We start from the raw sequence: 23658 nt of genomic DNA, 5'->3' as shown, positions 1-23658 counted from the left end.
TGTCTTGGGCTTCAAAACAAGAAGTTTGTAAAGTTCCTGGGAGGTTCCTGTTGATCACAGATGACCTGCATTTAACTTGTTCGCATATATTATGCATGTTTAATACAGAGACAATCTATAGTCTATGATGAAGATTTCCAGTAAGCATAATGGAGCATTCAGGGTTAGGTGTCATTTCAAAAACAAGCTTTTACTAAGTTTTTAGAAAATACACATTTGTTTCTTGTTACATAAATCTTGGGCTTCTATCAGAGAATATTAAATGCTATATTTTCAAGAGCTTATTAAATATTTAATAGCTCTTTTTCTTCAGTCAATCTATCAAGGGCAGTCTTTTAACTCCGGAAACCAAATGCAAATGAACCAGCTTAACTTTAAAATCTGTTGAAGCTAGCTTTGTTGTTTTCCTTGTTGTTTCAGAGCAATATGTTGGCAGTAACCTCTCTTTATTAATATTTCCTGAATAAACTTTATAATATTTTTTAAAAACAGCAGTCTGGTTCTTGTGTGCACTTGCCCTGGGAATCCACGGGGTTTAGCCTCGGGCTTCCTTGACAGTTTACACTGAAGGGCAGACTTTATTGGAAGAGAGTCATGGATTCAGTTACCCAGCAGAGCCTCTGATTGGTCATTGAAAATCTGTCTGGCTACGCAAATTAAAACAACATTGTTTCAGTGGCAGCTGCTGCCACAGTGTTGGTTTTATTGTCTCTCACTCTTCTTTCCCAGTGTAATTTTTTAATTGCCCCTTTCCTCCCCTGCACTTGGGCTTCCTCTTGATGGTTGGCTCCGCTTCTTGTGGTAGCCGTTTTATGGTTGTGCCCACCACTCCATGTCAGAATTCCAAAGACACCCTCCGGCTTAAAAAAAAATTGTGGTTCCCTTCCATATACTAACCCTGACAATAATCAGGATATTGTGTAATGAACCAGTAGTAGTTTCCTTTTTGTCTTTGAGAGTAGCCCAACATAGAACACATTAAAATAATCCAGCCACAAAATTACAAAAGCATGGATTATTATGGCCTAGAGCTGTGCAAAAACACACAGACAAAACCCCAGTATTTTTCATCTTCGGATAAATCAGATCCAAAATATATCGGTAAATGCCAAATTTCCCCAGTCCAATACTGGTAAAATATTTGGATTGGGGAAATATTCAGTATTGCTGAAAATATTCTGGTCTGATATACCCCAGGAGAGAGAAAGGAGGCCCCTTAAAAATGCCTTCTATTCCTCTGTTAGCCCCTGCGGATTTTCTTGTCAATGTCACTCCCTGCCAGTCAGCTGTTAGTGAAATTGACAAGAGAAAGCCTTGGCTCTCTGCCTTGGCTCTCTAGCTGACATGGGGAGAGAAAGAAAGGCATTTAAAACATTCTCCCCACTTTCCCTTCCCTCCCTGAGTTTCTCTGCAGTAGCAGAGAGGCTCGGAGTCATGTTTCCATGCCTGCCCTTCCCTTCCACAGCCAACTTAATCTCGGGGAGGGAAAGAAGGGCATTTAAACATCCCTCCCCACTTTCCCTCCCCGAGTTTCTCCGCAGCCACGGAGAAGCTCAGAGAGGGAAGGAGGCACGTTTCCATGCCTGCCCTTCCCTTCCCCAGGCAACCTGCCACAGCGGGCTGGCTGGGGAAGGGAAGGGCAGGAATGGAAACATGCCTAGGTTTCCTGCCTGCTCTTCTCCAGGTGCCCCACGGCCAGGGAACCTAGGCATTCTTAAAATGCCTCTCTTTCTCTCCCCGAGATTGGGGACAGAAACAAACGCATTTAATCCCAATAGGGGACTGGCAGCTCAAGGCTGTTAGTTTTAACTGACTCCTTGTATTTGATATAGCAGAATGAATCCCCCTGGAATGAACCCAGAATGAACTGGGGTTCAGCTATACTGATAGCCAAATACAGATCAGATACCTGCTCTGAGACCTGAAATATACCGATAAAAGCTGGGTTCTTTTTGCAATTCAGGGTTTTGTTTTGTGCAATTTGCGGGGGAGGTGGACGGTTTTGCAATAAGGTTGTATGTTTTGAGGGAAGCGACATGAGGAGAAGACATCCCACTTTCCCCCTTTGATCTTTACATTCCTTCCCCTCCTTGTGCCTGGCTCGCCTTTTGCGATTATTATGTCTGCTGTCTCCCTGATGCAACTTCTGCATGCCACCAACATGTCAAGGGAGCCTGCAAGCAGAGCCTGTGAGCTGAAGGGCCAGCTGGTGCCCCAGGCTCTGCCAGCGGACAGAGCGGGTGCAGTAGCTTCAGGAAGAGCCGCAGGAAGGAAGGAGGGTTAGCAAAATCGCTTTGGGCTGGAGCGGCGGCTGAAAGGGAAGATGAGGAAAGATTGGGATTGAGTGGGGAATGGGGGTGGGGGCGCTGCAGATATGAAAGGAGATGCAACCCCTGTGCCCCACCACTGGCTGTGACCCTGCAAAACAGCCCTGTAAAGGACCCTGCCCCCACCCCTTGCCTTTTAATAACAAAAACTGAACCTAGAATGCTGTGGTTGCCTAGCAACAGCCACTGACAGCTTCTGTTTCTTATCATTTTGAATTTTTTTAAACACCTCAATGTATTTTGTAAATTTCAGATTTTTTAGCAACCTGGGGCAATTTTCAGGTTTGTAGAAAGATCTGTCTTGATTGTTAACTGCTCTGGTCGCCGAATTTAAGTGATTGGTGATTTAGCTGACTTGGCTATTAATATATAGAAGCGAGAGAGCATATTTTTTAATCCTTAACAAAGGGTCTGTAGGGTATGTGGGTGGGTGTCCTTTTAAGACTAATTTCTGTGTACATAGTGCAGCCAGTGCCTTCCTGCTGTTTTCTGCTGAAACTGACACCCAAAAACTTCTTTTTCCTCCACAAGATGCAAATCAGGATACCTAGATTTTTATCATCAAAGCAGGAGAGTGCATCTATGCTGAGTTCCATTTGTGATAGTGTCATGATCTAGACTACCTCAGCAAATGGCTGTCTGGCAGGGTCAGTCCAAACTGCAGTGGCAGTAAGCAGAGAATGAGCCCTAAGAATCAAGATGATTTAAATAAGGATACTTCATATTTTGTTAGGATACTCTCAGATAGTATGATCCTCTTGTATGATAGTAAAATGAATATGAGTCAGATCTTTGGTCCATCAAAGTCAGTATTGTCTACTCAGACTGGGAGCAGCTCTCTGTCGTCTCTGGTAGTTGGTCTTTCACATTTACCTACTGCCAGATCCTTTAACTGGAAATGATAGGGATTGAACCTGGGACCTTCAGCATGGCAAACAAATGCTTTACCACTGAGCTACAGGCCCTCCACTTAAATAACATCTTTTGCTCTCTATCCTTGCCTTTGTTCTCGTATACACAGGCCAAGGACTAGCTTGATTTGGATAAGATTTCAAGTTTATTGATGACCCAGCTCCAAAATTAGGAACATATCATTGCTACAGCCTTCTTTACTGTGGTACAGGAAGCTCAATCACTTTGTTTTGTTATGGTGATATATATGATCCTTCTGTGAACTTCTTTTGGAAGGACAACCGACATAATGACAACTTCACTACACTAGCACACATATTCAGCTTTGCCTCTACTCAGCTCTCCATGTGTCATCCAATCCTGTGATTCCATTAGGGCAACTTGTGTATTTACTCTCCTGTTTTCCATTTCTTCTGGTCTATTATTAACTGCCTCATTTTTCTATGCACAGAGCAAAACAGTGGCAGTAGAAAGACCTAATATTTTTCTCAACTGTTTATTACATGATAATGCTTTAAGGTTAACTTGATGATTGTTGGCTTCATGTGATCTTATTTATTTATTTTTCGCATGTATATCCTGCCATAAACGGGCTCAGGGCGGGTTACAACATTTTGATAAATACGATAAAATTTAAAACACATTAAAACATATAAAATCAGTAGTCATGCTTGCCGTAGGGAAGAATCCAGCCTATTGATGTAACTAGGTATGGCCGGTTATCAGTAGGTGGGAGATTGCAACCTTGGGGGGGCTATATGTGGATGCCTGCTGCCTCAGCCAAAGGTCTGGCAGAACAGCTCTGTCTTCCAGACCCTGTGGAATTGCATAAGATCCTGCAGGGCCCTGATCTCAATAGGGAGCATGTTCCACCAGGCGGGGGCCAGAGCAGAAAAAGCCCTGGCCCTGGTCGAGGCTAGGCGGATGTCCTTTGGGCCAGGGATCACCAGGAGTTGTTGACTCTCAGAGCATAACGCTTTCCAAGGTGTATATGGGAAGAGGCGGTCCCTTAGATATGTTGGTCCCAAGCTGTATAAGGCTTTGAAGGTCATTACTAACACCTTGAAGCGGATCCGGTACTCAACCAGCAACCAATGCAGCTGACAGAGCACATGCCAAATGGGGTCCCACACAGGTGTCGACGTCAGCAGGCGCGCTGCCGCATTTTGTACCAGCTGTAATTTCTGGATCAACTTCAAGAGTAAACCTGTGTAGAGCGAGTTGCAGTAATCAAACCTGGAAGTGACCATTGCTTAGGTCACCGTACCTAAGTCCTGGGGGGAGAGATAGGGCTTCAGTAGCCTGATCTGCCTAAGATGGAAAAATGCGGATCTGGCGACTGCAGCAACCTGGGTCTCTATAGATAAGGAGGTATCCAGTGTTACTCCCAGGCTCCTCACCAACTGGGCCGGCACCAGAGTTGTCCCTTCCAGTGTGGGAAGCCTGGTGCCCACCTCCACACTCCCACAACCCAGGTACAGGACCTCCGTCTTCAATGGATTTAACTTCAATCGACTCTGCCGCAACCATCCAGCCACAGCATCCAAAGCCTCAGCCAAATTTCCAGGAATGGAGGATGGATGGCCATCCATTAACAGATAAAGCTGAGTGTCATCAGCATACTGATGGCAACCCAGCCCATAACTCCGGACTAACTGGGCGAGGGGGCGCATATAGATGTTAAGCATTGGTGAGAGGATCGCCAATCTTGACCAATTAGTAAGATATCTTGTTGAAGTCCCCGATCCCCCGCTCACCATTTCATGTGAGGTAGCTGGCTATCTAATGAGGGTTCCTTGCTAATGGAATCTCTATCCCAAATACTTTACTATCTTTAGACATTGGTTTAAAAATCTGCTGTTCATTGGGTTGGATCTTTCATACTAATATCAGCGCTTTATTCCGGTGTAAGTAGGCTTTCTCTGATTGTGGCAGAGCAGACTCTTACATCAGCAGAAGGCTCCTTGTGCTAAAGTAAAGAACTTCTATTAATGGGATAAATTCATGGGATCTGTCTCCCTGATTCTTGAGGTTTTTTATTTTTTGCTGTTAATTATACCGTGAATAAAACTTTGTTGGTCTTAAAGGTGCCCCATTGGACTCAAACTTTGTTCTGCTGCTTCAGACCATCACGGCTATCCCACCTGAATCTATGTTCATTTTCACAGTCATTCTTGTAGCATCACTTCTATTTTGTGTTCGTTCCATATCAGATTGTAAGAGGCGACATATGAATAAGAATTTCAGTTTTCATTTTGATTTGACATACATAGCCAGTCAGATGAATTAATAACTACTTTTTAAAAATTTGGATTATTATGCATATTGTGGTTTAATTCTTCCTCCCTGTTTACAGATCAATAAACCATACATATTATTGCTCACACAATTTCTAGGGAGCAAGATTTGACTCCGCTAGTACTGTAAAGTAACAAGATTTTGAGAGTCAAAGCTTCGTTCATCGGATACCCATTCCTAGGGATAATCACTTGAAAAATGGTAATTCGAACTCTAAAATGGCTAAGCTTGCCTAATGTTGTATTGGCAATGACATTGTTGTTAATTTTTTTATAACAATAAATTATTAGAAATTGAAAATTTTCTACAGGAAAAATAAAGCACTTTAAAATTTTCACTCCACATTTCTTGTACTGGGGCTATAAGACTGGCTGTTAATTTGTGGAAGTTTCCAATTTTTTTCATTTTGGTTCCCAGATTTAGTACATATGTGATATGAAAATGGCATGCTCACCTGCAACTTAATTTAGCAATGAGTGGAATCTTAATATTCTTTAAAACAACAAAGCACTTCACTGCTCTTAATATATGTAGTTTTCTGGTTGGTTGTTCTGCCAAGGTACATATTTAAGAAAATATAAAATTTGCTACAAATAAAAGGATCTTTCAGGATGTTCTTTTTCTCCCATATAGCTGCAAAGTTCCTGTCTTGTATCTTCTGCAGTTTAGTTAAGACTTAATTTTCACAAATTCTCTGGATTAACTCTATGCTCTTCAGTGCTTGAGGATAACATGAGTTTTTCACAGATTAAGAGGCACTTTGCATTTAAGCTCTCAGACCCTTAGATGACCATTTGGAGAATTAAGAAATGTCCTTTAGGGGTGATTTCCCTTTTAAACATTTCCTAAGGAAATCCTGGACTTGTAGGTTCTATTACTTGATTGTAGTATATGGCTATTAACATTAGGCATGCTCTGAGCTTTAGGGTTACACTTTTAATGTAATTATTAATAATGCATTGTGGAATTTATAGTGATTATCCAGTACTCCATGACCTTTGTGATAACAAATAAATTAATATTAGGTATGTGCACTGAAGTAATTATAACAAGACGGGGACCCGCGATACTCGCGGGGGGGGGGAGAAGAGCTCCGTCTCCTCCATCCCCCCCCGCTCGATCTCCCGAGGAGGAGGAGGAGGAGGCGAGGCCGGTCCTCCCCCCCCGCCCGGCTCCGAGGCAGCGGCGGCGGCGGAGAGGCCGGTCTTTCCCCCCCTTTGCCGGGCTCGGAGGCGGTGGCGGCGGCCCTGGCTCCGAGGAGGTGGCGGCGGCGCGGTCAGCTACAGAGCGTTCCATGCGCATGCGCACGGAATGCTCTTGCACTTTTGGGGGATTTAAATATCCCCCCGAATTTTTTCCCTACTTTTAGCATTTTTGTGCACACGTGGGGACTGGCCCACGTGTGCACAAACCTCCCCCTCCCCTCCAAGTGCCCCCGGAGTGCTGATTTAGCGATCCGCACTCCAGGGGCAACTTGGCTATTAGATATATTGATGAATCCTCAAAAATGTGCTTGAAGGTACAGAAATAAATGTTTTTTTTAACTACTTTCTTTATTCAGTTTTACTGTACAGCCAAAAGCACTTTTATGTATACATTTTTATGTTTTTGGAGTCTTACATATAAAATATTTTCCCCACCATTTATATACTCTTATCCATCTTCTTTGGAACAGTATCTCATCTTTACCACGTAATAACATAGTCAGCTTGTTCAGTTCAGCTATTTCCAGCAGTTTCTTTGCTATATCTATTATAGAGGGTAATTTATCTGTTTTCCAAATAAATGTTGTTTTTTAAGATAGTATATTGAAACTAGTGTAGGCCTGCGATACTCACGGGGGGATTCCCTCTCAGTTTCTAACAGGGCTCATGCCCAGTGTGACTCCCAAGCCTGCACCTCCACCACCGGGGACTCCCAAACTGTGCCACTAGCAGCAGCATGTCCAGTGCAGTTCTTCCAGTGATTGCATGCTGAGCATGGCTTCTGGGCTATGTGACCCTCCCAGGCCCAGAGGGGCTCCCAGGCTGTGCAACCACCACCAGGCCCAGTGCAGAGTCCTGGACTGTGCTGCAGCTGGGCCCAGTGTGGCTCCTGGGTTGTGTGGCCATTGCTACCGGGACAGTGCAGCTCTCGGGCTACCACCACCAGGCCCAGCAAAGAGCCCCAAACTGTGCAGCTGCCACCAGTGGACCCGGCACAGATCCCTGGGCTGTGTCATTACTGCCACTTGACCCCAATGCAGCTCTCTGGCTCCATTACCAACAACCAGAGGTTAATACATTCTCTGTGCTTGTGCAGAGAATACTACTTTACTTTTGAGGAGATTTAACCTCCCCCCATGTATTTTTGTGAACATTTCAGATTTTCCTGAAAACCTAAGAAGTCACCCAAGTTTGCTGAAAAATCTGTTTAGTGTCTGTGTGGCCCCAATCTGTGGATTTAGACATCTGCAGATGGGGACCACACATTGCTAATAGTTTCTAGATACCAATGATATTATGCTTTCTATATAATCGGTATAACTCATATAATTTACATCCCTAAAGTCAGCTGGGTTTTTTTGCTACTTTATAAAACCAAGAACAAATCTTAAATTTCTATTTTCATCCTTTTTGTATGGAGTTTAACTGAGGTATAGGTAACTGTTGATTTTGTCCTTGCATGGCAAAAAAAGCTGCTAAGGAGTTGAAAAGGGGAATAAGTACCCTCCGATTTGCCTCTGTGGCCCATGTCCAACCCCCTTGCCATGTGATTGCCTCATACTTTACCTGCCTTCTAACTTGGTGTGTATGCATGGGGGGAGGTGTCAGTTCAAATTACCCACATCTCCCCTGGTGCTCTGGAAGACCAACCACACATTCCTCCTTGGCTCTTGACAATGGACATTTAGATACACTCCTGCAGCTGCTACACGACCCTCCCCCCCCCTAACTTTCACCAGGCCCAGGAAGTCTCACCTTGCCTTGTCGCCATGATGACCATTCCACTGCTCAGGTCACAGGTGCTGGTGTAGCCCTAGTTGCCATTTGAATGGCCAACCCTGTGGACAGGTCATTCTTGCAGCTTCTGGGCTACAGCTTTCTATTTATACCCCTCCTTCCTTGCCACAGCCGTATCTGAGGCATGTTAACTAGCACTTCCCAGGATTGTTGTCTTCATTTAGGCTGGTGTTGGGGATAAGTTTCAGACAGCTGGAGCTTTTGTAGAACATATGTCTGTATAAAGATACAGATAGAACAAATGGCAATAAATATAGGTCTGTATAGCTCAAGTAGGTTAGTGAATTACCTTTCACTGCCCCACTTTAATTTATGCTTCTTCATTTAGGGATTAAGAAAATGATCAAGCCCTGAAGTAAATTTACTAAATATGTACTCAATTTAGCCCTGCATGCGAGATTAGTGATACTGCCAGAGTTGGTAATTACTAGGCTCTTCATGCTCTACTTCGATTCAAGGGCAGCATTACAACCCCAGGAAGTTCTTTTACAGCTCAGAATTCTATTTAAACTAGAAAAGAATTCTTGCATTCCATTTACTTGCCTGCTGGATGCAGCAGCAGCTGGAGGTCTCTCTAGAAGCCTGAGAAATGTAGTGTCCAGTACCTGGCATTCCTTCTAAGAACATGAGCACTTATAATAACATTCCAAGATGCAGGGCTGGAGGGAAATCTCTTGGGGCACGTGAAAGGAGAGAAAACAGGTGGCAGGGCAATATTAGGTGTCCATTGGGAGGTTTGGAGGGAGTCGAAGCCTGTTGCATGCCTTATCATATCACTAGAAGTGCAACCGAGTTTGAATGTCAAAATTGGATTGGGGGTTAATAATATAACTTTTAGAGGTCAGGTTTCCTGCTGTGTGTTCAAGAAATAGCAGGGGTCATTTCGTAGAAAAAGAGCTAGGGGGACTCATTAGCATAACTCATTAGCATATGCCACACCCCCTGACATCACCGGAAGTGTGTCCTCCCCACAGCCGGCGGCGACCTCCAGCGGGCACCAGCAGGGAGCTCCAGGCCCCGCCCTCCCGCACCTCACCCGAGGGGATGGCGTCCCCCCACGTCCCCCCCCAAATGACCCCTGAGAAATAGTAACCATTTTTCCAATGTTTCAATAAAGAGTTTATTTTTAAAAAATTGGATTGGGGGAATTATTATTCAAACTTTTGGGTAAATAAATTAGTTTGCTGCTGTCATTATGAAGTGGCAGGTTAGAAGAGTTAGCCTATCACTATGTGTGACCACTGGTTTCCCCCCCCCCATTGTGCCCATCTGAAAGGGGAAAATGGAGTCTATATTTTATTCCATGTCTTAATTTTTTATCCCTAAGGCTTTTCAGGAACACTAGCTCCATATGCAGATAGCTACAACCCTTCCCCCTAAATCTTCAACAGAGGAAGGGAAACTATAGAAAGTTTTAAAAGAATAAATATATATTTACTTGAATATAATATAAAGTCAGTGCTAGAATTCACTTACGAGCAGTTTTGCTAACATTCCATCAGCCTACATAAGAAATCTTAAGGCTTTATATTGTTACCAAAGGGTAGAAAGTGCAAGAAAATCCATAATGAGATTTGCATAAATAACAAAATCACATTTTATCTAAGAATACTGATCCAATGAGAAACTTACTTCTTCAGTAGGAGAATCAAGGGTTCACTTTTTCTTATCCATAAACCATTCCTCCTGATCCCAGACATGAGAAAAGAGGTTTGGAAGAAAAGGGAACTCTACACACCGGAAATTAAAGAACTGAGTCATTGAGTTGACAGGAGGTTTCACAGTTTTGTGCAAGTGAACCTATAAACTGAATCATTAAATAGTGTTCAGTTTAAGCCTTTAGCATCACTCCTCCTTAACAATGAAACATGTCTCTATGAAATATTTGCTTTGAAATGAATAGAAATATTTTCCCCTCCCAGTGATGGGATGATAAGGATTTCTGAGGACTGAAAATGAGCAACATCAAATGCTTTTTATTGTGTAATATGTTCCAGTTTCTTAAAATCTTTCCTCAGCATAGTCCACTTTTGATTTGGCATGATTATGAGAGTGTTACACTCAGAAATCCCAGTCAGTTTTGAACGATTTGTTTTTCACCACAACCTAAATCATACAGATTATTTCAACATTTTTTCTTGGGGTTAGTACTTTTAATAAAGCAGCTTTGCCATATAGACTTTTTAAGCAATGAATATCCCATAATTTATTTCACATAAACTGTCGATTGCTCCATTAAGCTTGATCAAAATACTCTCAACCCCTGATTAACCTTTCTATATTATATTAGCCTAAGAACACCAGTGGGTTGATTTGTTATGTGTGGCTTTCTGAAAAGCAACTTACATGAATTTTTGTTCTTACTTTGAGGGGGAGGGTATCTTAGCATGGGTGATTTCCACCATTTAGTCAAGGAGGCAGGACAATTATCAATTTCCTGTGTACCTAAGCAACTAACACACCACACTTAATCAAGATGGTTATCAAGTCTCCTAGCTAAACAGCCCTGGATCTGTCAGAATATGCTTCAGAGTCTGAAAGGTGAACCTAGAGACACCAGGGAACTCCTTCCTATAGAGAAAAAGTAATGCTGTTCTCCGCATTTTAAACAGGTAGTCTGGTCTATGCTAGCAGATTCTATACTACCCCAAGATTCAAGTCCAGTAGCACCTTAGAGACCAACAAGATTTTGGGGTATAAGCTTTCGAGAGTTAAAGCTCCCTCAGAGCTTATACTCCAAAAAATCTAAGGTGCTATTGGACTAGAATCTAGTTGTTCTACTGCAGACCAACACAGCTCCCCTCTAAAACTATATTATTCCAAGAAGTACTATGGATATGTTGCAGGTGCTTCTTCTAGATGTGTCTACAGCCTTGTGTCTCAGGATGTTGAGAAATCTCTGTACACCATACTGAACATAGGTTTGAGATTGCCCTTTGTAGGTCACATGAATTCTCCACTCTCACTATCATAAGTGGCGGCCACATCTCTGTCTGCCAGGGCCTCCCATTGTATAGGCATTTAGGATGCTCCAGTTGATTCTATAAGGGGATAACAAGGCTGGGGATGCAGTGTCCAGATTTCTCAAAGCTTCCTTTTTCATGGCCGAAGCCAATCTTGATTCCCTAATATTGCATTGTTCGCTTCCTTGAGTCTGAGGAGGTAAAGTGGGATACAAAATGTCAAAATATCCCGGGGGTGATAATAGATCTGACCCAAGAGAAGTTATTTCTTCAGGAAGACTAGGCATAGTGTCCTGTTAATTTGGACCGGAAGGTCCTGAGGTTCAGTTCTGCAGACCTCACCTTAGTTTGTCTGCAGGATCCAATAATCTGCTGTTTTTATTCTGTCCAGTGGATAATGTTCCATGCAAAGCCCCTTTTAGTAGATCTTCTTCCCTACCAATCTGATACAGTAATGATGGAAAATGTGAAGGTCAACATTTTAGACACTCTCTGCCAGAGAATTGGGAGGTGGACCTAGCAGATTAATCTTTCCAATGGAAAGTGTATTTAATACCAGCTCAGATCCAAGGCTCTTCAGATACCAACCTGACAGAATGGCAAGCCACTGGTCAGCCAAGGCAGGGAGAAGACAATCATTTGGGTAGAGATCAGGGCTATCAGGTTAGTCTGCCTCTTCTTTTTTCCTCCAGTACATCAGAAGCATATCTTGGTAAGGTCAGAAAATTTATCTGCTTGACCTGTGTAAACAGGCAAGGCGGAACCAAGTCCATCCCTCTCTACCAAGAGGCAACCTTGCCCTCTAATATGTTCTATATGTGTAGGGCATATTCCTGGTTTCAGGATCATCCATGTTGACTGGTTTAGCCAGTTGATCGACCACAATGAGAAATCTCTGAAGCCAGGTTTCTTCGAACAGGTTTCTGAGAGATTCAGTACTGCATAGGTAGACCGCCTTGCTCCCCAGCCCTGTCACCTGTTCTTTTCAAGGGATCAGATTCAGAATGGTTTGATGCTTCAACATTCCCCTCAACATCCTAGCTAGATGTATGTGATGTATGCTTTCCTCCCCTCCCCTCCCCCCTGTTTTCAGAGTTCATGAGAAAACTCAAGGTACAAGAAAGTTACTCCGAGCTGTTCAGCACCTCATCAGCCACACAGACCATGAAAATTAAATACTGCCTCCTTGACTAAATGGTGGGAATCACCCATGCTAAGAGGCCCCTGTTCCTCAGAGTAGAAGGAACCTTCACAGTAAGTGTTCAGCATTCCTTCCCGTTTGTTCCTTCCTGCACCTCCTTGTCTTCCCTGTTTCCATGTCTTCTGTTTTAGATTGTAAGCCCATATGGGCAGGGGACCTGTGTTCTTATTTTATTTTGTTTATTTCATTTATTGTCTTCTGTTCTCTCTCAGAGACTCAGGGCAAATTAGAAATATAAAAAAACGATTCAATCAGACAGCCTAAAACAGCCAATAAATAAAGCAGCATAAAACCTCTGTGATGTACAATCTCAACTTCTTTTTCATATCTGCCAATCTGCTTTGTAGCCTGTTGACCTGGAGAGAAAGCCAGCAACAGCCAGTCAGGACCTTTGGACTCTTGGGGGGGGGGGGAGTTTAACTGCTAGTTGAATCAGGGTTTAGAGGTTCCTTAGGCACATTAGGGATCTTGTTCTGTCTCCAAGTGGTAGTGGGCTGTTGAGAGTGGTGGCCTGGTGTGGCACACACTGGTTTACATATGTAGTTTTTCAGGGTTATTTGGAAGCTATGGGGCAGGCAGAGGTCTGTAGGTTTTAAAAGGCTCTCATATAAGTTTAGAAAGCCTGTGGAAAAAGTAACAGTCCAAAGTAATCTGGAAGTTACTGGTGTTCTCTCCACTCTGGCGCTATTCTCTGAATGTGTTCAGTCCATTCTCTTTGGTATTAAGGGCAGAAGAGGTTATAACCAATGCAGTGAAGAGGGTACCTCAGGAACACCATCACAATTTACCTTGGGTCTTGTCAGAATTCCATGTCAACCTGTTTTTCCTTAGCCATTTAACGACAGTAGTCAAGCAGTGGTTTATTACCTTTAAGGGCAATTTAAATTTAAAAAATGTTGAGATGGGTCATCAGCATATTGTTGACAATCTACTTGGAAGCCATAAATGTTTCCCTCCCCCTCAAGGGCTTCATGTAGAGATTAACTAGCATGTGGGATAAAACTGAGCCATGTGGAACCCCACAGGACAAGTCCCACACTTGATGGCACCTGGTCTACATGCTGATTATTATGGCTTTGTAAACTATCTGGTTCTGATTAATTTTTCTTTTCTTTTCTTTGCAGTTTATTGCCTTTGCCTCTTTATTCTTCATCCTCCTTTCGATCACAACCTTTTGTCTGGAAACCCATGAAGCATTCAATACCATCATAAATAAAACAGACCCTGCTATCAACGGCACGGAGGTGGTTCTGCAGTATGAAATTGAAACAGATCCTGCTCTGACATATGTTGAAGGAGTCTGTGTGGTGTGGTTTACGTTTGAATTTTTAGTTCGTGTTGTGTTTTCACCCAACAAAATTGAATTCATCAAAAACCTCTTGAATATCATTGACTTTGTGGCAATCTTGCCCTTCTATCTAGAAGTGGGCCTCAGTGGGCTCTCATCTAAAGCTGCTAAAGATGTGCTTGGTTTCCTCAGGGTGGTGAGGTTTGTGAGAATTCTTCGAATCTTCAAGCTCACCCGACATTTTGTAGGCCTCAGGGTGCTGGGTCACACATTGCGAGCAAGCACCAATGAGTTTTTGCTGCTGATAATATTTTTGGCATTAGGAGTGTTGATATTTGCCACCATGATCTACTATGCGGAGCGAATAGGAGCCAAACCCAATGACCCATCAGCTAGTGCACACACAGAGTTTAAAAACATCCCTATTGGTTTCTGGTGGGCTGTGGTCACTATGACCACTCTTGGGTATGGAGATATGTATCCAAAGACATGGTCAGGTATGTTAGTGGGTGCTCTGTGTGCTTTGGCTGGGGTGCTGACCATAGCTATGCCTGTGCCTGTTATTGTCAACAATTTTGGAATGTACTATTCTCTGGCCATGGCAAAGCAGAAGCTTCCAAGAAAGAGAAAGAAGCACATCCCACCTGCTCCTCAGGCAAGTTCCCCTACATTTTGCAAGACAGACTTGAATATGGCCTGCAATAGCACACAGGGGGAAATCTGCCTGGGCAAAGATAACCGGCTGATGGAACACAATAAATCAGGTAGGATAAAACCCCAAATGCATGTCTGGTATGTTTGGCAGTACAAAGCATCAGAAAGTATTCAGTCTTTCTGCAGCTAGAGTTCACACACCTCTCCCCTCACTAACTGTTGGTGTATGTCAGTCTTGTATATTAAAGTAGCTATTGCATAAGGATGATGTTCCCAGAACTGTTCATCACTGGTCTTAGCGGTGCTTGGTGTGCTGTGAATGCAAAACTTTTTATTTTTCATCTTTTCGGTTTTTGAATTTTACCAATTGCACCTATTGTTACTTTTGCCCATTGCTTTGTACAAATGTTTTGTTTTTCTTTTGTTTCCTGCATGCTTGTGACTACAGAACAGTCTGTACATCACTCTGTTGTCTTTCATGCTGCTCTTGTGTGATATTTGTCTCTTCTGTCTGCTTTGCCTGTGCCACGCTGGTGACTTGAAATACTAGAAGAAATACAAGAAACATTTATTTAAAGATGAGTGGTTAATCTAGACTACATTCAATGCAACAAATAATGCCTAAGAGTACTCTCTTAGATTTTAAGTACAACATTCCTTTTCATGGAATAGCATGTTAACATGCCTTCATATAATAATTTCTGATCTCCCAAAACCATAGAGTGTTTGAAATGGAGTTTGTCATTGTCAAGGAAAATGGCAATATTCTTTTGTGGTAATTCTATATTTTCCTCACAATATTTAAACTTTTTCTCCCTGACTGCTCATAAGCTTAGATTTAAGTTCAGACTAAAAGTCAGTTGCTTGGAAACAAATCTCTTGTGATTTCATTTGGAGCTATATTAATATAAAGTTGTTTAGAACAATAACAGTGCAATCCTAAGCAGGTCTACTCAGTGATTTGGCTTCTTAAAAATTAGACATTTGTGTTCCATTTCTTATTGCTGCAGTCCTTAGGCTAAAACTTGATCCCTTTCAAAATCCCTCAGATTTATTCATTATGAAAAAGGGCTCGGCAAGATTTTTTTAAGTTCTTAATTTAAAAATGTCAGGAAAAATAGTGGTGGAATATAGCTTGTTTCTGTAATGCTTGACTGGTATATCCAAAAAGGACTATGCATACTTCTTCAAGTCCTACTTATATCACCCCAGAAGGAAGAATAATTGTTAGAGGCATTTTATATCTCAGAATGTTTTTTAATTATTTATTTACTTCATTTATAGGTTGCCTTTCTCACTGGGGTTCAAGGCAGATTAAAAAATATAAAGAACAATTCAATAACACGGTGCAAGACACATTCATTGTTACATAATGAGGGTAATCAAAAGGCATAGATAACTGTAAAGGATTTGAAGTTTTAATAAATATTTGTCAGTATAGGCCAGGGCTTGTTTAAACAAATACAGCTCATATTGCTTATTTTGTCCATAATGGAAGGGGGCAGGCACACCCAGGTGACTGTTGAGAAGGTGCTGCTAGGAGTCAAACCAGAGAAGGAAACAGCTTGGTGTTAAACTGTGTAGCACTCTGTAGGGGTGAGCATTGTATTAATCATTACCACAATATGGCAACCTTTCTGAAAGGCCTAATATCGTCTCACATAGTAATTGGTAGTCTCCACTGGAGAATTAGTATAGTTAGATTAGTGTATTAGGATTGCCTTTGTTATTGCATAAGAATTCATTAACACTGAATATGAGTGCAAAATGTAAATTAAATTTTTTTATTGCTGACTCCCAGGAAAGAACTTTGTTTTAATTTTAAAAAACTCAAAACAGCCGAAAGTGGCGAATCTAACTTTTCTTAAAGTCCTGAAGTTACAAAGAGGAATTAATGTATTTCCAAAAAAGCTTGTAGTAGCCTAAAAAGACATGTAAAATGAATAACAGACATTCTTTTTTCATATTGGTTTACAACTTCGCTGCATTTCTGTAGCTACTTTTCTATATCATGTCCTTGCACCCTTTTTGGGCATGTTGGTATTTGAGAAGTAGGTCTATCAGCTATTCAGCGCAAGTTTTTTTGTGATGTTTCATTTCCTCACTGGCTATCTGATATAAATGGGCATGGTACTTTGACCAGTGTTATCAGGTGAAGACAGTGCAGAAAGTGAGCAGCCACTCTCACCTGTGGAAAGGCTCCCACCAATGAGACGCTCTAGTACCAGAGACAAAAACAGAAGAGGGGGAACATGTTTCCTACTGACAGCAGGTGATTACGCGTGTGCTACTGATGGAGGGATCAGGAAAGGTATGGACTCTTTCATTAGACTATAAAAGTTCATTCAGCACTGTTCTACTGAATAAGCAAGCCTGGAATGAAACAGATGTGAACAAACGCTGTATAGGAAAGACTACATACAGACTAGTTTATTTAACTCTTCTTTCATTTGTTGCCCCATTCTTGCTGCTCTTTTTTTCTTTTTCTTTTTAAAAAGCATCCTTGACCCATCAACCCACCTCAAATATGTCAGTGTTGGTTCTAATAATTGTTTCATTCATGGCTTCGTTTGTCTGTCCTATACAAAGATAACTGTAATTTAAGCCATGTTCATTAGATCACTCAAAAAATAATTCTTTGCAAAACTTTAAATTCCAATTAACATAGTAACGTAACTATTTCCAAAGTCCGCTTCTGATGACAGGACACGTGGGGTCTATTTGATCTAGGCCTCATATAATACAAAGCAAAATACCAGTTGTTGAAAAGTGAGATTCCGATCCCAAAGACCAAGAGTCTGAGGGTAGGTCTATACTTTATGTGGCAAACATAATTTCCCTGATAAAACAATATTTCTCACAACAAGCCTGTAAAGTGCGGATGACTTATCTGTATCTTTAAACACCTATGTACATGTGTTAACAAGTTCTAGTCCATTTGGATTTATCACATGTGTGCATATATAAGGCTGGACTCAAGAAGCATGAGTGCATTTGCAGATACAGACCTTTCCTGTCCTCTTCCTGTAGAAATCCTTGAGACATCTTAAAAGCTGATGCAGGAAGTTGCAGGACCCACATGGGCAAAAGGTCATGTGACCTGGGGGCTGCAGTGAGGAGGGGGAGCCAAGTGAAATTATCTGCACTTTACTCTTATGTCAATGGGAGCAGTTTTGCCCGGGTCTCACTCATGGCTGCTCCTGGCTATCATGGCTTTCTGGTCCATGTTGGTCCTGTGACTCATGGTATCCATCTTTTCTGAGGTCTTATGAAATGCAGGGATAAGGAAAGGGGAAAAGATACATATCATCAAATAGCTTTAGCTGGTGCTTCTTTCAATACAACTAATACAGATGTCATCCATATTTCATATGTTGCTGTGGGAAACACCAATGCCCCTGCAGGACTCTGTGCTGTAATTATTTTCCATTGTTTAGACCAGCAGTAATTTTGTTTTGGCTTTGGAGTCAACAGATTCGGCCCTGTAGATCTTGTAGTAATGAAAAAAGTTATTAGAACACAGATTTTTAAAAACAGTATCTACAAGAATACACATTTGTATATTTGTACCGAGATGTATTAAACTGTCACAAAGTCTTTTAATCTTTTATCAGTTTAATACAAAATACTTTAACATTTTTGTTATATAAAGGCAGCAGAGGAATGAAATAATCTAATGTCTGCTTTGCAAAGAAAAATTGTGTAGAGTAAAATAGTAAGATGTGAAATCATTTATTCCACTAATAAGTTTTGGGTTGTGCTCAGTTTTCATCACACATAAATAACCCCTATAACTATTAATTTGCATAGTTTTAACCACAGAAGTTTGTTGAATAAGCTGTTCTGCTTTGAATCTATGTCTTCAATGACCACCTATATGCCTTAAGGCCATGTGACATTGGGTGTTCTACTAGGCAGCCCAGAGCCATCCCTCCCATCTTTTATATACTAGGTCAATTAACAGTTTTTAGTTACACAATTTTGTTTTAACATTCAGTGTCATAATTTGAGTAGCCCTCACAATCTAGAGACTAGACTTCACAATCTGTGACCTGCATGAAATTTTAAATATTTCATGCATAATTTCTAATTTTCCTTCAGAACTTTGATTATTATTATTGCTATAGCTAATATAGTCCTGTGCAAATTATTCAGGTGTGAAGAAAATTAGCAAGTGGAGAGGGAGTGGGATTGTATCAATTGTCCCTTCTTAGCCCAATACATTGACTTGTGGCACTGCAGGGAGCTCCATGGATATTAGCAGTTTGCAAGTACGTGCTTTCTGCATGATCTGTATCCTGCACTGTTGTAGGTAAATACAGCTTTTATGTGTGTAGGATCAAGTGCAAAAGAAAAGGAGTAAGGACGAGGCTAGCAGGTTTGTTCATTATACCCACATTTTAAATTATCTACACAGGCTAAATAAAGCCGTGTGTGTGTGTGTCTGTGTTCACCTGCCTCAAATGGTGTGCACACACACATGCACACACACACACATATATATAAAATATTAAAATCTGTATGTATTACTGCATATAAAATTAAGTAGTTATTCTTTGTAGGTAGCCTAGTTCTGTTGAAGCATTTGATTAGGACACATTATTGCAAACAATTATGTACCTGTACCAATATTTCTCTTACTTTTTCAGCATAACCTCCCTGTTATCTTCTGACCCATTCAGCCCAGAACCAACCATCTGTCCCATGGGTGAGCACGCACAGATCCTTGCTCCCAGTTGTGTGCATACAACCTGCTGAGCACAAGGATCTGTGTACTGGGATTCTAATCAAACAGTGGTCTGAGAAGAGGGATATGGCTTTCCTTGTCCCTCCCTATAACCACACACAAAGAAGCATCATGTTAAAAAACAAAGAGGAAGCTATTCTCAGAATAGATAGGTGTAATGACAAATTACAGAGTGGTCATCCTCACAAATCCTGCATAGTTCAAGGAGAATCTCTATTAGGGACCATTTAACTTATCTGTGTCTTGGCTACTTGTGGGAAGAAGGGACCATTTGTCTCATGTTCCTTGATTTAACCTGGAATGTCAAGCTTCCCCTCAAAAGGACTATTGTGCAGCTCAAAAGGACTGGCGTCACAGTTTGAGAATCAGTGGCTGATTTCTGCCTCATTCTCTTACCATTGTATAGTGCCTTTGTGTGTAAACCTCATGAAAATCAATAAAATCACTCCCCAGAAGACTTGTTTACAATGGGGCCAATGGAATTATTGTACAGTCCTCTAGTTGTATAGTGTGCCATTAGAACAGTAGCCTTCAAGTAAGTCTGTAACACAGATTGACATTAAATAAGAATCAATCTGTTGCTTAAGTACAGCATCAACTGATCGCTTGAAATAGTTCTATCTTGCTTGAAAAAGTGGATAGACTGAAATGATGTTTCACAGTATCTGTGAGAGGATACTTCTGCAGGTACATGATTTGATGCTAGTAGTTACTAATTTGTTTAGTAATATGAAAATATGTAAATTCTAACTATTTGGGGATTACAAATAGTCATGCTGTGTTTCTTTCATTACTAATAATGGATAAATATTGCAAGTCATATTGTAGAACATTAAAAAGCTGTAAATAATTTGCACATTTTAATGAATTGTAAATAGTAAATTGTAAATTGTAAAAAACAATATTGCAAATATACTTTGAATAGTATGAAATACAGTCTCAGCTATTTAATTCTAAGATGGAGCTTTTAAATAATAACAAATTGTCTACATTTATTATTATGAAACAAGCTTGTACAATTAGCTAGGAAATGTGCTGTAGTTTAGAGGAATATTAGGATTTGGTTCCAACCAGGGCTATTTTTGGGCAGGAACGCACAGGAACGGAGTTCCGGCTGGCTCCCAAGTTGACCACGCCCAGCAGGAACTCATTAGCATAATAGGCCACACCCAACAGCAGAAACGCATTAGAATTGGCTACATTAGGGGTGTGTGGCCTAACATGCAAAGGAGTTCCTGCTACAAAAAAAGCCCTGGGTTTTGACCACAAACAAGGTCAACAGAATAAGAAGCAAAAGGTGGGCGTGGCTGGATTACCACACTTCTGGTAACATGGGTGTGTGGCCTAATATGCTAATGAGCTGTGCTGTCAGGGCTGTGGCCTAATATGCTAATGAGTTTCTGCTGTTGGGTGTGGCCTGTTATGCTAATGAGTTCCTGCTGGGCTTTTTCAACAAAAAAAGCCCTGGTTCCAACTCCAAATACATCTTTCAGATACTCTTTTTCATGTATCTAAGCTATAACATTTGAGTGCACTACAGAAGGTCTGATAAGTTCTCTGGGTGCATTTGCTGGAACTCTACTCAAGCCACTTGGGCTGTTCTGAAAGAAGAAATTGAAGTGCTGAAGAAATCTGAATTCATTTAGTGGTAGTAATAAACATAGCACTATTTTATCTTTTCCCCACTTATTATATACATTCACATTCTCTTAGAGCCTAAGAAGCATGTTGATTACATTGCATTGTATTATTTGTCTATTACCTGGCTGAATTCAACTGACGTCTGCATTTTCTCATAAAAGGATATGAAAAGTCTCGAAGTTTAAACAACATAGCTGGCATGGCAGGCAATGCTCTGAGACTGTCTCCAGTAACATCACCTTACAACTCACCTTGTCCTCTAAGACGTTCTCGATCTCCCATCCCATCTGTCTTGTAAACCAGATGGCATCAGTCGGCTACATAATGTTAATTGAATCACTGTTTATCACCTTATGGAAATAAGTATAGAATTAACTGTAGTTTCCACTAATTCTAGTATAAATCTTGCATGCTATAATTTGCCAGTAACAAGCAATGCCACTGGGATAGCTGAAGATCCTTATTTGGTTTTAAAATATTTCTAAAGTAGTGCTATTTCCTCTCACCTGTTTTTGATCTCCCTTACCATGGCAATAAAAGGATAGCTAATGAACTTCACTGGCCAATATAAATAAATACACACACATTTTCAGGGAGAGATAATTAAACCAATGTGCTTCCAATTGATAACCAGTCCATTGGACCTTCATTTCTTGTGATTCTAACCCATTCTGAAGATGTCTGGAATCTTGTCTTGATTGCACATATTGTGACTTCATTTTGATCATTTGCATGAACCACATTGTGTCCATCATCTGAAATATGTCTTGCAGATTACCGGGACCACAGATTGCTCTGGATTGTGTGGGTTTGGGTTTTTTGTGTGTGTTTGTTTTTTGCATTTGTACCATTCTGGTGAAATGAAAGCTATTATCAATGGGTCTGCATGTGGGATTGGGTTGTTTCTTGTGGATCTTTTTGGTGGTTGTTATTTTTATTTATTTTAACTTACTTTCAATAATGTTATTTCTTGATCGGTTAACTTTGGTACTAAAGTGATGTATCAGAGTCCTGAATGTTTTCGGTTGTTTACACACAGATAACTGCAAAGAGATTGTCATTACTGGTTACACGCAAGCAGAGGCCAGATCTCTTTCTTAATGGCTTGGGAAGGCACAAAACATGAAAGAAAGGTAAACAACATCCAGGCTTGCAATTTTAAGCTAGCAAGTGCTGCTTGGTCCTATAGTAATTTCTCTTCCCAGGGTTCTTCAACATTTTCAGAGGCAGTATATTAAGTAGAAGAAAGTTTATTGGAGTTTTTCTTATAGCTAAAGAAGGGCAGTAGGTTTCAAAAAGGGGTTTTTAACCAGCCTTAAACCTCTAACACTCAAGCTTTCATATATTTTTTTAGTAAATGTTTTATTTTTCAGTGCTTTGTCCTATATGTTGTTTGCGTCTGTCTGGCTACTTGTCTACGCTTTTCATCTGTCTCCACAGTGTATGGTTGCCTTCTTAAAAAAATGCTCCCTTCATATACAACAAACTGCTAAACACATTTCCTCTCTCTTCCACTTTTTTATATATGTATCTATGCATATCTCAAATATAAGCTGATATTCTTTAGAGGGCACATTGACATTTTTCCAAATGTGGGATTTAGCAATGGTTTTGCCATTTCAGTGGAGTTACTTGTTTCAGTCGCACTCCCTAGCAATCTGCATTCATTCTTATGTTCAGACTTTATCCTTCACACTGGCTTTTTCTTTATAATAGAAAAAAAAGCCTTATTTAAGCATTGTCACAAATGCAGTCACAAATACGATGTTTCGGGCTGGTGAAGAAAAACACCCAACAATATAGAGCCTTAGAAATATAAGAGGAAGAAAATCAATGCTGTAAGAGATCCTTGAGATTGTTGAAAAATCCCTGATTGCCATATGTTTATTTTTGTAAGGAAAAAATCTGTTTGACCATGTAAAATGTTGCTCTGTATATAGCTTAGCCTTCCAGCATGAAACCGCATGTTAAAATTTCTCGTATGAGAATGTATTTATCAGAGCTTACATTTCTGATATTTAGAGATGTACATTACTTTAGCTTTGGTCAAGAACTCTGGTAGATATAGATTAATATATTGTATATAGTATGCAAATAGCTTCTAGCAAAGGAATTAATATCTGGTGCTGCTGTTATTGGCTACAGTGTTATACAGAATTTATCATGGATTTTTGACTGCTGAAAAAGGGACAATGGAATTTAGCCATACCAAGGAGTGTACTGGAAAGAGACTGCTCCTCCTGAATGGGCTCTGATAAGCACCTGCCACCTTGAAGAGATCCTTCCAATTCCCATGGAAGTGGAACTTGTTATGAGGATTATGGATGATTTCCAAATGCTGCTGCCAGCAGACGCAACTGTTAGTCACTATTGATGAGTCAGCTGTAAATAAGATGTGTGTGCATGGAATATCAGCTTTAGTCATCTATGCCAAGGGATGCTGAATTCAAAGACATCATCTCTGAGACTTTGTGAAAACAGGCCGAGACACCTCTTTATGTATTCTTCCTGGTCCCTACAGTAGATCATGCTGTGGATCATGCAAAGGCACACATATTTTAACAATAGTGATGTAAATGCTGTCTGTCATAAGTTTCCTCATAATACTTGTATTTTTGCAAAGTT

General features: G+C 40.8%; 1 protein-coding gene across 4 annotated transcripts in view; it reads left to right on the top strand.

The window, feature by feature from the left end:
• Nucleotides 1-22134, top strand: part of KCNC2 (potassium channel, voltage gated Shaw related subfamily C, member 2) — a 134535-nt gene extending 112401 nt beyond the window's left edge. Inside the window, exons 2-4 of one of the 4 annotated variants that reach the window (XM_015406667.1) lie at nucleotides 13828-14755; nucleotides 16789-16956; nucleotides 22073-22134. In XM_015406667.1, the coding sequence (XP_015262153.1) occupies nucleotides 13828-14755; nucleotides 16789-16956; nucleotides 22073-22134 (1158 nt within the window). Of the gene's footprint in view, nucleotides 1-13827; nucleotides 14756-16788; nucleotides 16957-21194; nucleotides 21332-22072 lie in introns of those variants that run through there. The other 3 variants (XM_015406666.1, XM_015406669.1, XM_015406668.1) reach the window with 3 other exon arrangements.
• Nucleotides 22135-23658: the final 1524 nt, after the last annotated feature.

Source organism: Gekko japonicus, unplaced genomic scaffold (genome assembly GCF_001447785.1).
Source record: "Gekko japonicus isolate JY-2015 unplaced genomic scaffold, Gekko_japonicus_V1.1 scaffold188, whole genome shotgun sequence".
NCBI lineage: Eukaryota > Metazoa > Chordata > Lepidosauria > Squamata > Gekkonidae > Gekko > Gekko japonicus.
This window is presented reverse-complemented; position numbering and strand designations above follow the sequence as displayed.